The sequence below is a fragment of the Schistocerca americana genome, chromosome 4 (genome assembly GCF_021461395.2).
Source record: "Schistocerca americana isolate TAMUIC-IGC-003095 chromosome 4, iqSchAmer2.1, whole genome shotgun sequence".
Classification (NCBI taxonomy): domain Eukaryota; kingdom Metazoa; phylum Arthropoda; class Insecta; order Orthoptera; family Acrididae; genus Schistocerca; species Schistocerca americana.
In genome coordinates, this window is record NC_060122.1 from 431,645,620 (window position 1) to 431,661,875 (window position 16,256).

The window sequence follows — 16,256 nt, forward strand, 5'->3', positions numbered from 1 at the left end:
CTCTTCCCTTTTTCAGAAAAGTTGAGGGATGCACTTAGAGAAGTCGTACTTCTTTGCAGTCTCATTGTTTCTTAGCCAGGCATCAATGCTTTTAATAAGGCTATATGATATGGAGCAAGGACATAGAATAAGACGTAGATAGAGGAATGCCAGATCTCTTTCGGAAACTTAAAATACAAACGAATGGCCTATGTTGGAGCAATGCGTTCTTGTGTGGGATTGTTATCAGGTTGAACTAGCAAGCGACATTGAGGGCATCCAACAAGAGCAGTGGGAAAGGTGATAAGCTTATTTGAATTTCTGGAGAATGTATCTACAATGTTGATAACATCGAACTAGGACTTCAAAAAACGTGTAATATCTCGTGAAAATTGCCTATAATTTACCAAGAACAAATTTTAGAGCAAAACTTATAGATATTCTTTGGCCTTCTACCGCAAGAGCCACGAAAATGAAAGCAGACAGTTAACAGTTCACACAGATGGTGATTATTTCCACATACTATCAATGCAGGGAATAATAACAAACGTTAATGTATGGTCAGCTACAATGTAGCCGGTCGCGTTTGGCCGAGCGGTTCTAGGCGCTACAGTCTGGAACTGCGCGACCGCTACGGTCCCAAGTTCGAATCCAGCCTCGGGCATGGATGTGTGTGATGTCCTTAAGTTAGTTAGGTTTAAGTAGTTCTAAGTTCTAGGGGACTGATGGCCTCAGTAGTTGAGTCCCATAGTGCTCAGAGCCATTTGAATCATCTGCTACAATGTACCCTCTGCCACACATTTGGACGTGAGCTGAGAGCATAAATGTTGATGCAGAATTGCAACACATTTCCGCTGCGTGAGGGTTTAAATATGACAATTTGAATACATACTGCTGCGCGACAATTAAGTATAGGCACGGATTTGGGAAATTCTTGAAAATTTTGCGCAGCCATGACCGTAAAGTAGAAATTAATGTGTGTGTGAAATCTTATGGGACTTAACTGCTGTCATCAGTCCCTAAGCTTACACACTACTTAACCTAAATTATCCTAAGGACAAACACCCACACCCATGCCCTAGGGAGGACTCGAACCTCCGTCGGGATGAGCCGCACAGTCCATGACTGCAGCGCCATAGACCGCTCGGCTAATCCCGCTCGGCGGTAGAAGTTAAGGGACCGATGGACACATCGGGTAGTGGGCGCTGGCAATGTTGTTATAAAGCAAACAGTTCTGTGAGGCAGGTTTATGATACTTCTCACAGACGAGAAAGCTCGTCCTGGCGGGCACTATAAACAAATGTGGCGACGGGTGTGGAGTAATCAGGCCCAAAAGTTACACGAGGGACTGGAAGCTAAGATGCGGCACAGATAACATCAGAGAGAATGTTTATTTCAAATTCTAACAACGATTGCACGTGCTGGCGAACTCACCTCCAGAAGTCGCACCGTCAGGATTCCGGCTGCCGGGTCGTAGGCCAGCGCCATCTGGATGGAGCCCACTGGCTCCTCAGGCAGACTGGGAGACCTGGTTGTCAGCGCCTGCTGCAACACAAGCCACACCACTGTAAGCACTGACGAGTCAGCGGACATTTCTGTAAAGCGTGTGTCGAAATGATAATATCAGGCCTAGTAACCGGTGCATCAGCATTAGCAAATAATAACGGCTGTTGAAAGGCGTCAGCTACCATGACTGTATTCTGAATACTATGTATCTCGGTTCCAAGTGCCTGTATATGGAGTACCTCTGGTGATGTTCACTAATTTTCCATGTTGCGGTATCGAAGGCGTCTTCGTCGACCGCATCTGGCTCGCCTCGCGCCGCTCACAGTTACATTGGAGACGGCACTTTTAAATCTCCCGTCAGAGCTCCGCCAGGCGACCTCGCTCTTCATCGCCTGTTGTCTCCGAGGGGTGGCGCCACCAGTCGACGCTAAATTCACGTGACATCATTGCCCGCAACTCTGAGTGGACGGTGGGTCCTTTTAACCGTCCGCAGTTCAGAGCTTCCCCTTGAGAAGCTGCATCTACAGACTTTATCAACCTTAGTGTGGCAGGCTGTAGTGAGAACAATAACTCGACGTTTCTCGACGCTACTAAACTGTATGTGTCAGTGTCTCATCAGAGTGTATCAGCATCCAAGACTATTTGTTATCGTCGAGAACATTACTCTCTTTGTGTACAGGTTGTTACAGGAGCAACTGTCACTGTTCGTAGATCCGAGAGAAACTATCATTCGAAGCCAAAAAATCTCACAAACAAGGGCTCTAAAATGCGTGTCTTACGTACTGACAGTCTTACTACTTTCTACTGACAGCCTTGGGAGAGCCAGTGCTGACAGAACTCTACCATCTGGTGAGCAAGATGTATGAGACAAGCGAAATACCCTCAGACTTCAAGAAGAATATAATAATTCCATTCCCAAAGAAAGCAGGTGTTGACAGATGTGAAAATTACCGAACTATCAGTTTAATAAGTCAAAGCTGCAAAATACTAAGGCGAATTCTTTACAGACGAATGGAAAAACTGATAGAAGCCGATCTCAGGGGAAGATCAGTTTGGATTCCGTAGAAATGATGGAACAGGTGAGGCGATACTGACCCTACAACTTATCGTAGAAGAAAGATTAAGGAAAGGTAAACCTACGTTTCTAGCATTTGTAGACTTAGAGAAAGCTTTTGAAAATGTTGATTGGAATACTCTCTTACAAATTCTGAGGGTTGCAGGGGTAAAATACAGCCTGCGAAAGGCTATTTACAATTTGTACAGAAAGCAGGTGGCAGTTATAAGAGTCGAGGGGTATGAAAGGGAAGCAGTGGTTGGGAACGGAGTGAGACAGGGTTGTAGCCTATCCCCTATGTTATTCAATCTGTATATTGAGCAAGCAATAAAGGAAACAAAAGAAAAGTTCGGAGTAGGTATTAAAATCCATGGAGAAGAAATAAAAACTTTGAGGTTCGCCGATGACATTGTAATTCTGTCAGAGACAGCAAAGGACTTGGAAGAGCAGCTGAACGGAATGGATAGTATCTTGAAATGAGGGTATAAGATGAACATCAACAAAAGCAAAAGGAGGATAATGGAATGTAGTCGAATTAAGTCGGGTGATGCTGAGGGAATTACATTAGGAAATGAGACGCTTAAAGTAGTAAAGGAGTTCTGCTATTTAGGGAGCAAAATAACTGATGATGGCCGAAGTAGAGAGGATATAAAATGTAGACTGGCAATGGCAAGGAAAGGGTTTCTGAAGAAGAAAAATTTGTTAACATCGAGTATAGATTTAAGTGTCAGGAAGTCGTTTCTGAAAGTATTTGTATGGAGTGTAGCCATGTATGGAAGTGAAACGTGGACGATAAATAGTTTAGACAAGAAGAGAATTGAAGCTTTCGAAATGTGGTGCTACAGAAGAATGCTGAAGATTAGATGGGTAGATCACGTAACTAATGAGGAGGTATTGAATAGAATTGGGGAGAAGAGGAGTTTGTGGCACAACTTGACTAGAAGAAGGGATCGGTTGGTAGGACATGTTCTGAGACATCGAGGGATCACCAATTTAGTGTTGGAGGGCAGCGTGGAGGGTAAAAATCGTAGAGGGAGACCAAGAGATGAATACACTAAGCAGATACAGAAGGCTGTAGGCTGCAGTATGTACTGGGAGATGAAGAAGCTTGCACAGGATAGAGTAGCATGGAGAGCTGCATCAAACCAGTCTCAGGACTGAAAACAACATCAACACAACGTACGTATGAGCACTACTTCAACTTCGATACTGTGAAACGAATGTCTTGTGCTGAAAGCTCTTGGCTGTCCATATTTTGGGAGGGGTAGTGTGGACCAAGCCAAGAGGAGATAGTGAACTTGGGTCTAAAATGGGTGCCTTAAGAGCTATGAGGTCTTGTTCAGTGGAAGAGACGGGTTTCACGTTAGCGAAAATGAACAAGAGCTTATGGTTTTTAAGGTATGCGCTTTAGAGCCCACGTTTGCTGGCCATTTTTTCTTGTACTGGTTCGTACTACCACCTTTCAAAATATGGGCAGAATACAGCTTGCAGTTGAACAGACTTGTTTCACAGTAGCGAAGAGGAAGTATGCAGTTTGGAGCCCATGTTCACTAAACTTTCTTGCTCCGACTGATCGTTCCTGTCATATCGCTGGATACTGAATATTCCTCCTGGAACACCCTTTACATCTCAGCACCACAGAAGAAACTACAGCATTTCAAAGTTATGTATACCTCAATTATTAAGTGTACATATTGTAGATAAACCTATTAATGTGTTATCTTTTTGTCGATGCCTGATTACATTTGTTGACCACTTCCTCCACCGATACATCTCATTTCAACGTCTCTACAGTCTTTGAGAATGTGGCAATCTTACAATAGTAAGAAAGATAGAGTGAACACAGCATACGTCTTTGATAAGATATGTATACCATTTAGGTTTTCCTATATTTTCGGTCTGACACCTACAATTGCCAGACACTGAAAAAGTGATTTCCTGGGAGCGTGCGGAAAGGAAACAATAACTGGCGAATCATTAACGTTTTAGAGGGAAACCTGGTTTCTAAGAGCTGACTTTCAGAAATACGAGTTAAAAAGTATCTGCAGTGTTGTATACGAGGGGTGGTCATACGATTTTAATTTCCTCTTGAAAAAATCTAACTCCGACCATGATGTGGTGGAGATCATTGTTGTTGAAGTCTGCAGTTTGGCTGATCGAGAAACGTTCCACCTCGAAAATAATGCAATGATTTCTTCAATCCAAGTAAAGAGGAAGAAGTCACTGTGTGGCAAGCCAGGAAAATATGGGGCTTGAGGCAAAATTTATTAGTCCAAAGAAGCAGCATGTGTGACTCTGTCCTGTGTAGAATGAACTGGGGTATTGCTGTGGAACAAAAAATACCTCCTTGGAGGGCTTCCCGCGATGTTTCGTTGTTTTGTTTTGACAGCCTCTCTTTACATTGTCGGGAGATTTCGGTAGTACGCTTCTGTGACGGCTAACCTACTATCAACATACCTTGTTAACACAATAATGTGACAGCATACCCTGTTAACACTGTAATGTAATAGTCTCCCCCTCCACCTCCTCCCGCTCCAAAAAAAAAAAAAAAGAAGGATTCAGCATCATCTTGCTCGATGATGTCTGGGTCTTTGTCTTTCTCGGCAGTGATCGGTCATATTTTCACTGCCTGCTTTGCTCCTTTGTGTCAGTGTAGGAGTGTCTCACTAAGATACTAGTACGTGGAGATTAAGTCAACTGAATTGCTCTGATGTTGCTGCAACGTTTTCGTTGCTGTCCGGGTTCGGCGTGCTTTATGGGAAGGCATCAGTAACCGAGTAATGGTTTGCCACTTCATTCCTCGTTGTTCAGTCTTGTCTGCCCACACTAGAACCGTCTTCGCCTCTTAACCAGTGTTATATGGTGATGCACTGTTGCTGTACACTTTTACCATCGACTTTCGCAACGTTGTTCTTCTTCAAAGGCACAAAACGAATTACCACAAGATAATTTGTCAATGTGAGTGATCTCCTCGTCCAGGCCCTGAAGGCCTAAGGGATATCGACCGGCCGCCGTGTCATCCTCTGCCATTAGGCGTCATGCGGATGCGGTATGAAGGAGCATGTGGTTAGCACACTGCTCTCCCAGACGGTTTGCCGGGGTTATGTGATGTGTTATGTGTGTGTTTTCTCCTTGACGCTAATCTGCAACGTGTCGTCGGTGATCCATATATGCTTCAAAATGTTTAGCGAGAACTGGATTATCGCTTACATATTGCCTGTGTGACCAAGGGGGGTCGTATAGAAGACATAAAAGTACAGGGTGTCCCACTCAAACCTCCCTGATTTCAAGGACCCAGCAGAGAAAAACCACAGTAAATATGACAATGAAAATGCACCACATTGTAGGGCATCTCAAAGACTTTATATTCCCACGCCAGAAGTGCCAAGTATCGTCGCCAGAGTGCATCGTGGTCACATGAAGTGAAAATGGCGACGCCACAGCAGTGCGCGCAAACAGTAGTGTGGTTTGCACAAACAAAATCGCCGATTACTGTGCAAAGAAATTATCGTTGTGTGTATAGATGTGATCCACCTGATGTGAAAACGATTAAGGAATGGTATAGGAAGTTTCTGGCAACAGGAAGTGTTCTGAAACATTCTGAAAGTGTACATTTCAGAGTTTCAGAAGAGACGGTGGAGGACATCAGACAAACGTTTCTCAGAAGCCAACATAAGTCAATTCGTCAAGCATCTAGGCAACGTGATGTACCTCGATCAACATTGCATCGTGTACTTCACCAGCGTCTTCGTATGTATGCTTACAAAGTGCAAATTCTGCAACATCTGATGCTGAACGACAAACCACGCCGACAACAATTTGTTGTGGTTATGCTGCAGCATGTTGATATGGATGCCAGCTTCCTGGAAAGATATTTATTCTCAGATGAGGTAACCTTTCATCCATCAGGAGGGGCTAATAGGCATAATGTTCCGATTTGGGGTTCGCAAAATCCGCACGTTGTCATTGAACATGTTCGTGATATCCATAAACTAATAAACTAAACGTCTGGTGCGGGCTAATACACGACAGGATTGTTGGACTATTCTTCTTTATGGAACAAACAGTGAATGGGTCAGTGTATCTGGTCATGTCAGAGCAGTTTGTGTATCCTCAGATACAAGACTTGCAACCCAACATCATTTTTCAACAAGATGGAGTCTCGTAGCATTGATCAACGGCTGCTCGCAAGTTCCTGGATAGGAAATTTACCAGTCGTTGGATCGGACGCGGAGGACCCATTGCCTGGCCACCACGTTCACCCAACGTTACGCCGCTTGATTTCTTCATGTGGGGATTCTTGAAGGACCACGTGTGTGCTACCAAGTGGACGATATTCCTACGTTGCGACATCGTATCACTAATGCCATTGCAACAATAACAGAGGAAATGTTACAAAGAACATGGCAAGAAACTGAATATAGACTCGATATTCTTTGTGCTACAAGTGGTTCACATGTCGAGGTGTATTGATATGCTCTGTAATGTGGTGCATTTTTCATTGCCGTATCTACTGCGGTTTTTTTCCTGTGTCTTTGAAATCAGGGATATTTGAGTGGGGCACCCTGTATATAAAATTGTTTGTATTTCCTTTTGCATTATTTGTAATCATTACATCAATTTTTAACTGCCCGGCACTAGGTACGTTCAAAAAGTAACGGGAGTTTTGTAATTTCGCTTGTTATATTAGCCCCATATAGTATTAATTAATGATTTGCGTATGGTATAAGCATTTTGAATAATACTACGATGACGATAAAGAAGGAGAGCACATTGAACGCTCCAACTCATCATCAACTAATAAATCGTGGGAAGTGTGAAAGAAATAAACGATCGCCGAATCACAATCACACAAACCACTAATGATGTTGGCATACCCATTGGGTCATGCGATACATTTTTTTCGCGTGTTTTGGATATGAAACGTGTGACAGCAAAATTTACTCCAAAATTGTTGACTTTCGAACAAAGACAGCGGTGAATGCAAGTTGCTCAGAGATCGCTAGATGAAGTCAACAATCCAGCAAACGTATTGAACCGTGTCGTAACAAGTGATGAGACACGGGTTTACGGATACAATGCGGAAAACCAGCGCTTAGTCGTCCCCGTAACAGCACTTTTGGATCGGCAAGACCGAACAAAAGCTCAAGTGCCGTCAAATGTGAAGGTTATCCTCACGGTATTCTTCAATTTTAACGGCATAGTTCACCTTGGGTTATTGCCACAAGGTCGAACGATCAATAAGCAATACTAGTTAGAGGTTCTGCGCCGTTTGTGTGAACGGATACGATAAAAAATCCGTGGATTTGTGACGAAGCAATTAATGGCTTTTGCACCACGAGAATACCCCTCCCCGAACTTGTTGCTTGTTCGTGAAGGTTTGGCAAAAAATAATACTGTAAAGATGTCCCAGTCTCCGTATTCGTCAGACGCTGCCTCACGTGAATTTCAAAAGTTCCCAGTAATAAAGAAAACCTTAAAGGGTCGTCGGTTTAGAAGCTCAGGTAAGCATAAAAACGCATCGCTGAGAGAGCATAAAGCTGTCCCAAAGAGAAGAGTCCCAGAAGAGTTTCGGGGATTGGAAAAATACTGACAGAAGCGTATAATACCAAATGTTGATAATTTTGAAGGGCATAATATTGATGTAGAGGAATAAAAGAAATTGTTTCCAAAAATTTTCTACGCAGATAGTTCAGTCCGCGCCGTAGATTTTTCGTGAAAACGTCGGGATAAAATCATAACAATTACAGTAAGAATGAAAAATTAAAATATAATTTAATTATCGATCTCTTTAAGAGAATGGTTACACGAAGTTGTGTGTTGCTTATAAACAGACAAATAGTAAGTTTAGATTTTCGCTGCCCGCTGTATGTTCGATGACAGGCCGGCTACGTAATCACTTTACACCGTGTTTTCATTTCCTTTTTGACGCTGCCGTAGTTCTGATCATTCGCTCGGCACCGGACATTGTAGGCTTTTTGGATTCCTTCCGACGCGATCTTTACTCTCACTTGCGTTTTTTTATCATTCGGAGCATATTTATGCGTCATATGAGCCAGCTTTCATTATTTTGTAATTTTCATTTTAATACTGACTTTCACTTGTACTAGGCTGATTTTCATTTTGTATTATCTCGCTTCGTCTCCTAGCAGTGCCCCGCAAGGTCTTCACAATGACACCGGAATAAGTAACTGAGCTAAATGCGTTTCCACGCTTAACGATTTATAACTTTACATATATTGAATTCGTAGCAATCAGTCACATGCGCGTACACTTGTGCAGTAACCTCACAGGTAAAACAATTACTGCGCCACAAGTACGTACGTACAGGACCTATATGCTGCGGGCTCAACCACTGTTTACGTATTATTAGTATCGTAATTATTAGCGATTCATATCTGAAGTAATTTACATACACGAGTAATATCGACGCTTTCATGTGAAAAACGAAAAATTCCCTGATTTTTTGAACACATATCGTACTTCCGTTTCTGTCTAAAATACTCTGCAGACAGATTCACGATAGATTATAGATGCCACAGCGGGACGCAAGGAGAGGGAGAGACTAGTACGACACGGAGTTACAGCAATCTCGGTTGCACAGAGCTGAACACAGGTAGCCAGCGTTGGGGTTACCTTCTGGTAGAGGGAGGTGTCTATCTTGGTGTGGTCCAGCTTGGTGTGCATGGAGGAGACGCGTGGCCGCGCAGGCGCCGTGGCCAGCACCACGTGCTTGTCGCTGCGCGCCAGCGGCAGTGCCACCGCCCCCGCCTCCGCCCCCGCTCCCGCCACTGTGGGCGCCTCCGGCGTCACCGCTCCCGGCGTCGGCTGCTGCTGCTGCTGTTGCTGTACGTGCTGCGGCGACAGCGGCAAGCCCTGCGGCGTGCACGGGCTCGACTCTGCAAAAGGCACACAACTTTCATCATACGCGTTTAACGTCCAATACACGAGGGCTAGTCATATATTTTTAATTCTGAACGTCAGAGGTAGACTATCGTTAAGTGCAAAAAGGACAATTTTGAAGTTTTTATTGCAGGTGGCTCGTTTAAGTCGAACCGCCTTAGGGGTAAACTATTATATTTGTATGTTTCGCAGAAAAGAAATTTGGCATTGAGACACTATCGTACGTGCAACCGGAAACGAGCCGTAAACAATGGCAAGTGATGGTACGACAACTGAGCCGAATGCAGTCGGTCACGCTCCTTATCGTATTAGCTGCGACGACAGTTAATCTCTCAGTGACATATTACTTCCTTATTTTCATACGCATTGTTTATCAAGTGCAAATAGCAAATTGCAGTAGGTTCTGATGTCTGGAGCAGCATATTATGACGGACTCGAAGAATAAAATGGAGTCTATTAGCGGCAGAAGTAAAAGGATCGTGGAATTAGCGCTAAATACAGCTAAGCAAATCTATAAATATTTCAATTACTTCGAGAACTAACATTCTATCACACAATCTCAATCCGGCCACCAACTGAGAACTGCCAGTCGGTATGAATAGATATTTCAAATTGCAAGATATTGTTGTTGCTGTTGTTGTGGTTTTCAGTCCTGAGACTGATTTGATGCAGCTCTCCATGCTACTCTATCCTGTGCAAGCTTCTTCAACTCCCAGTACCTACTGATGCCTACATCCTTCTGAATCTGCTTAATGTTTTCATCTCTTGGTCTCCCTCTACGATTTTTACCCTCCACGCTGCCCTCCAGTACTAAATTGGTGATCCCTTGATGCCTCAGAACATGTCCTACCAACCGATCGCTTCTTCTAGTCAAGTTGTGCCACAAACTCCTCTTCTCCCCAATAAGATATTATTCGTTGTAATGGAAAGTAACAAAGCTCTCAATGTACATTCCTCGATTTCCCGAGGATAATGACCTGGATGCTTTACCGCCAGTCGACGGTACTAACATCGTCAAAACTTCCTCTGACCCTTATACAACTACAGTAGCAATTCTTCCTTCTGACAACAATGAATGACCGGAATATCCAGAACTGACGCCATTAGAATGCTTATCGTACAATCAACCAAAGGAGCACCTCTATTACACATAGCGTGTCATATGTATCCAGCAAAATTCGTCATGTTTTTCGTAATGATGCTATTTTGCTACTTTACTTAAGAAAATGGACTGCGATTGAACTGGGTGTTGTGACCTTGCCTTACGACGTCCTTATTGATGGGATTGATATGTTGTTAAGAAATGTAGTATCCCAGGTATACAATTTTCAGTTTTCGTTTTGGTTGGCCATGTGTGATAAGCTGCCGAGAATTCTTCCGGGTTGTATGGCCGTGGTCCATGGAAGTCTTCTATCCCTGACGTTTCGTCCAAAGCTACGTTGGAAATCTTCGGAGGTGCTCCTGGTTGTACTGAGTCTTGCCGACTGATGAGTCGAAGGACGGCCTAAATACCGTGGAAAGTGGGCGTGGTCTGGATTTCAAGTGATAGCAGTGATGAACCTTGTCAAGGATAAAGTATAACTATCGATCATAGTGCGTCAAAGATAAAACCTTGTCATCGATTCTGTAGCGCCACTGTCCATATATCCCTGCGTTTCATAGCTTCTTTTCTATTAAAATTATCACCATGTTTATATATTTCGATGGCTTCTCTATATAGCCGTGGATAATAGTTCGTCATAGTACATAAAACTTCAGTTTCCGAAAATTTCACTACGTGATCACCCGACTGAAGAGCATGTTCCGCCACGGCTGACTTGTCTGTTTTCCCTAGTCGGCGAAGACTTTTATGTTCCTTCAACCGTGTATTCTCTTTTCTCTTTGCAGAAAAAAAAATGTGTGTGAAATCTTATGCTAAGATCATCAGTCCCTAAGCTTACACACTACTTAAATTATCCTAAGGACAAACACGCACACCCATGCCCGAGGGAGGACTCGAACCTCCGTCGTGACCAGCCGCACAGTCCATGGCTCTTTGTAGATCCAGTCCACGCCCACTTTCCACGGTATTTAGGTCGTTCTTCGACGTCCGACTCGTCAGTTGACAAGACTCAGCACAGTCAGGAGCTTTGGACGAAACTTCAGGGATAGAAGAGTTCCATGGTCCACGGCCACACAGCCATGAAGAATTCTTGGCAGCTGAAACATCCGGTCGTGAAAGCCTTCATTGTATCATGTGTTATAAATTCACGTAAATGTAGCTAAACCAACTTTCTTTAGACGGTAACACAATTACTCCTTCTTAAATTCAGCTAATAGTGATTTAATCATTTAGGTTGTATTAATTTGGTTGCTTCCTTGGTTTTTGAGGTCTCTGTATTTCCCACAGGTGGTAGCTGAGGATAATTGTATAGTGTTCGACCATGTAGACATCTCAGATTATGACGACATTGGCAAGAAACACTTCAGTAAAACAGATGATGAAGAGATCTAATCCAGTCGCACTGTGGCAGATGACTCTGGCGATGAAGTTCCCTTGAACTATGACGGTGTTCGGTCACATCGAGTGGCTGATAATACTGGTAATGGAGGCGAGGTAGCTTTTTTAAATGTTAAACGTAACGCCTAGGATGACATTAATACTCTCACCACATAATAAACGGAATTCGCAAGAGGCCGAAAGCGAGTGCGTCATCACAATAAGCGGAAATGCAATACACTGACGCAACAAAAAATCCTAACACCAAGAAGGAGTTGTGCGATATAAACGAAAGTTTGTAGGCGTGTTCCTGCATCTGGAAGATGATATTTATTCAGATTTCGCCCCAGTCGCATAAGAGTGGCACTAGTAGCGTCACTATGACGATGCAAATCAGGTTTGTTTTAAATAAACGCTGTCACGGTCGTGAGCGTTAGTTATCATTGAGATTGGACGTGGTGAGTAGATATTAGTCAAGAATAGCTTTAAGGCATCAGAGACGTTATTATCAACGTCACTGAGCTTGAAAGAGGCCGTGTAGAAGGGCTACAGGAAGATGGATGTTCCTTTTGCGATATTGCAGAAAGACTTGGCGGGAATGTAGCCACTGTACGTGATTGCCAGCAGCGGTGGTTACGATAATGTACGGTCGCAAGAAGAGGTGGCTCCGGACGACCACGTGGCACTACCGAGAGGGAAGACCGTCGTCTTCGGCGTGTGGCTCTGGTGCATCGTACAGCATCTACAGCAGCAATATGAGCAGCAGTTTGCACCACGATAACAGCGGATAGCTCGGAGTCAGACACTCTTTAGCGTGCAATCCACTGATGCCAAATTACACCATTTGCGACTTGAGTGGTGTCAAGCGAGAGTTCATTGAAGGCTAGGGCGGAGCTTTGTTGTGTTTTGTGTTCAAAGCTGGTTCTGCCTCGGTGCCAGTGATGGCCATGTGTTTGTGAGGAGGAGGCCGGTTAATGGCCCGCAACCGAACCGTGTGCGTGCTAGACAAGCTGGAACCTACATTACACGTGGAATTATGGTTTGGGGTGCCATTTCGTATGACAGCAGGAGCACTCTTGTGGATATCCCACGCAACCTGACTGCTAATTTGTACGTCAGTCTGGTGATTTGACCTGTTATGTTGCCATTCGAGAACAGCATTGCAGGAGGTGTATTCCAACAGGATAATGCTCGCCCACATACCGCTGTTGTATCCCACCGAACTCTACAGAACATCGACATGTTGCCTTGCCTGCTCTACCACCAAATCTGTCTCCAATGGAGCACATATGGGCCATCACCGGACGACAACTCCAGCGTCATCCACAAGCAACATTAACGGTCCCTGTATTGACCGACTAAGTGCAACATGCATGCAACTCCGTTCTAGAAGCTGACATCCGGCACCTGCACAACACAATTCATGCATGAAACCAGGAGTGCTAGATCTGCAAGGTTCGTAGGAGAGCTTCTGTGAAGTTTGGAAGGTAGGAGACGAGGTACTGGCGGAATTGAAGCTGTGAGGATGGGTCGTGAGTCGTGCTTGGGTAGCTCAGATGATAGAGCACTTGCCTGCGAAAGGCAAAGGTCCCGAATTCGAGTCTCGATCCGGCACACACCGCACTGTTAATGACTTAAGGGGAGGTTTACTATCTTTTGGTTCAAACAATTGATTTTTTTGAAATTGCATTTTTGGATCGATAAGTGTGTTTAGAATCCACCCCTATAACGGTTTTTCTGAATACGAACGGAAATGTTTGTTAATCGCTGTTGAAAAAAAATAATAATAAAAAAATGCACCTGCCTGAAACCGGCCTTTTTCACGCACCAGTTTTTTTCTTTCGGGGGATGAGTTATTGTACCGGTGCTTGTAAGGAAACACACAAAATTCGAATGAAAGTTTGAACGCATGTGTTTGGAAGTTAGCCCCCAAGCGGTTGCATTCTGGTGCGAAGACTGTGGAGATTGCGACTTTTCTGGCCGTGAGAAGCTTCAGCGAAGGGTATTCAGCAATTCTGAAGAGCATGACAACGATGGACGTCACCCTGGGACTCTGTTCGACGCAGTTCGCCAAGCATTCGGACGACCACCGGATTCAAGCGGCCGAAAACCGCTTGTCACCGGCCGTACGAGCGGCTCTGCAGCAGCGCAGTATGGCCCAGATCGATCAGAACGCCATCTGTGAGGAAGAGGAAGGACTAGTTTATGGATCCGCAATAGCAGATTGAACGTACGTTGCATAATATTGCATTTATATGTAGTCACAACTTCAAACGCGTTTTTCTCGAAATGACGTTTCGTTTATCGCGCGGTATGGTAACTTCAAATCTACTGAACCGATTGGCATGATTCTTTGTTTCCAACGAAGCTAACTAAATTGTCTAGGAGTTGTACCACTTTTATTCCGATCCATTAACTATAAATATTTTTACTTGGCCGATGAAGTCGAAAAATCGATGAAAAAACCCTATTTTTTTCAAATGGCCGCCATTTTGTTCCTATGGTCCTAATAGCTTAAGCGAGGTACAACTCCTAAAGACTCATATACTTCGCTAACGTCAACTCAATTTTGAGTTCAGGCGACCTGTGACATACCGCGCGTGGAGGTCTACATCGAAATTTTGTTTCGTTCCGACGGCACTTCCGCCTTTACCCTTCGACATTTCCGGTCGAAAAAAATCCAGTTTGTAGAGGAAATATCAATAAACATTTTGACCAAATGTGACATTGATATATATAACACATTCCGAGAAAAAATTCCCAAAAAACATGCTTTTTTCGGGCCAAAGATAGTAAACCTCCCCTTAAATATATTACGATCAACTTTACTAAGACACATACATAACCAAATATTTGAGCATGTACTACGTCTTATTTTTTTCTGACCTGGATATAAAATCCGAACGAGGTGGTGCAGTGGTTAGCAATGGACTCGCATTCGGGAGGACGACGGTTCAAACCCCCGTTCCGGCTATCCTGATTTACGTCCCAAAAGTGAAACATGGCGGGTGTTCGGTGATGATTTGGGCAGCCATATCGTGGTACTCCATGGGTAGCATGGTTATTTCTGAAAGTCGCATTACTGATTATGTGATCATTTTCGCTGATCAGGTTGCATTACATGGTACACTGTTTGCTCCCCAGTCTTGATGATATGTTCCAATACGATAGGACCCCTATTCACACAACTCGCATCATGGTCCAGGGCTTGTTTTATGAGCACGAGGATGAATTGTCGCACCTGTCTTGGCCACCACAGTCACCAGGTCTCAGTGTTAATGAGACTTGGTGATCTGGTGAGAGAAGGGTGCGTGATCTATAGCCACCTCCATCATCTTTACCTGAACTTGCCACTATTTTGCAGGAAGAATGGTATATGACTGCCTTTAAAACCATTCAGGACCGGTATTTATTCATTATTTATTCGTTCCGAGCCGATTAGAAGCTGGTTCGAATGCCAACGGTTTTCCTACACCATTTTAGGTATGGTAAAGTGTTGTGTTGTTGATGTTTCCCATATTTTTGTCCACAATCTGTGGGTTTGTAAGAACAGCATATAAACCTCATAATCGTTTCAAAACAATGTAGCATATAGTAAAGATAGCATTAAGAAAGCAACAGCAAATTTTATTTAAATTAATTGAAACTGGCAGTACTCACTGAAAGTAAATAAACGGAACTATTGCGCATAAATAGCCGAAGAGATTCACTACTCTTCGATTACACCATCGGTATAAAGTTACTGGAAACTGTAACAAGCGTAAAATACGCAGAAGTAGCCATCCGAAGAGACCTTAAGTGGAATGATCACATAAAACAAATGGTCGAAAAAGCAAAAGTCAGTGTGAGATTCATTAGAAGAGTATTACGGAAATAAGTTTCTTACGAGACACTAGTTTTATCGATTTTTTAGTATTTTTCATCAGTCTGGGAACCGTACCAAGTGGGATTAATGTTTAAGATACAGAGAAGATAGATCGAAGAGCGGCTTGTTTTGTCACGGCCTCGTTGGCGCGAGAGCGTTGTCAGAGATACTCAACAAACTCAAGTGGGAAAAGAAGCTTCAAGAGAGGCGCTCTGTCTCAAGTGGAGATTTACTGCTCAAATTTTGAGAAGAGTCGGGTAACAGATTAATGGCTTTCACATACGTCTCGCCGAGAAAGTTAGAGAAATTAGAGCACACGGAGCTTTATCGACAGACACACTTCCCACGCGCAATTCGTGAATGGAAAAGGAAATCAAGGGAAAGATAGGGTTCCATAACTAACCTCGGCCATACACCGTAAGGTGCTTAGCGGAATACAACTGTAGATATACACTCCTGGAAATGGAAAA

The 16,256-nt window shown here is 43.7% G+C and overlaps 1 protein-coding gene across 1 annotated transcript in view; it reads right to left on the reverse strand.

The window, feature by feature from the left end:
* The window catches only part of LOC124613229 (synaptotagmin-5), a 128,902-nt gene that overhangs the window by 55,834 nt on the left and 56,812 nt on the right, over positions 1-16,256 (reverse strand). The window contains exons 3-4 of the mRNA XM_047141904.1: positions 9,176-9,438; positions 1,414-1,524 (exon numbers count right to left, since the gene is read on the reverse strand). Of these exons, the coding sequence (XP_046997860.1) occupies positions 1,414-1,524; positions 9,176-9,438 (374 nt within the window). The remainder of the gene's footprint in view (positions 1-1,413; positions 1,525-9,175; positions 9,439-16,256) is intronic.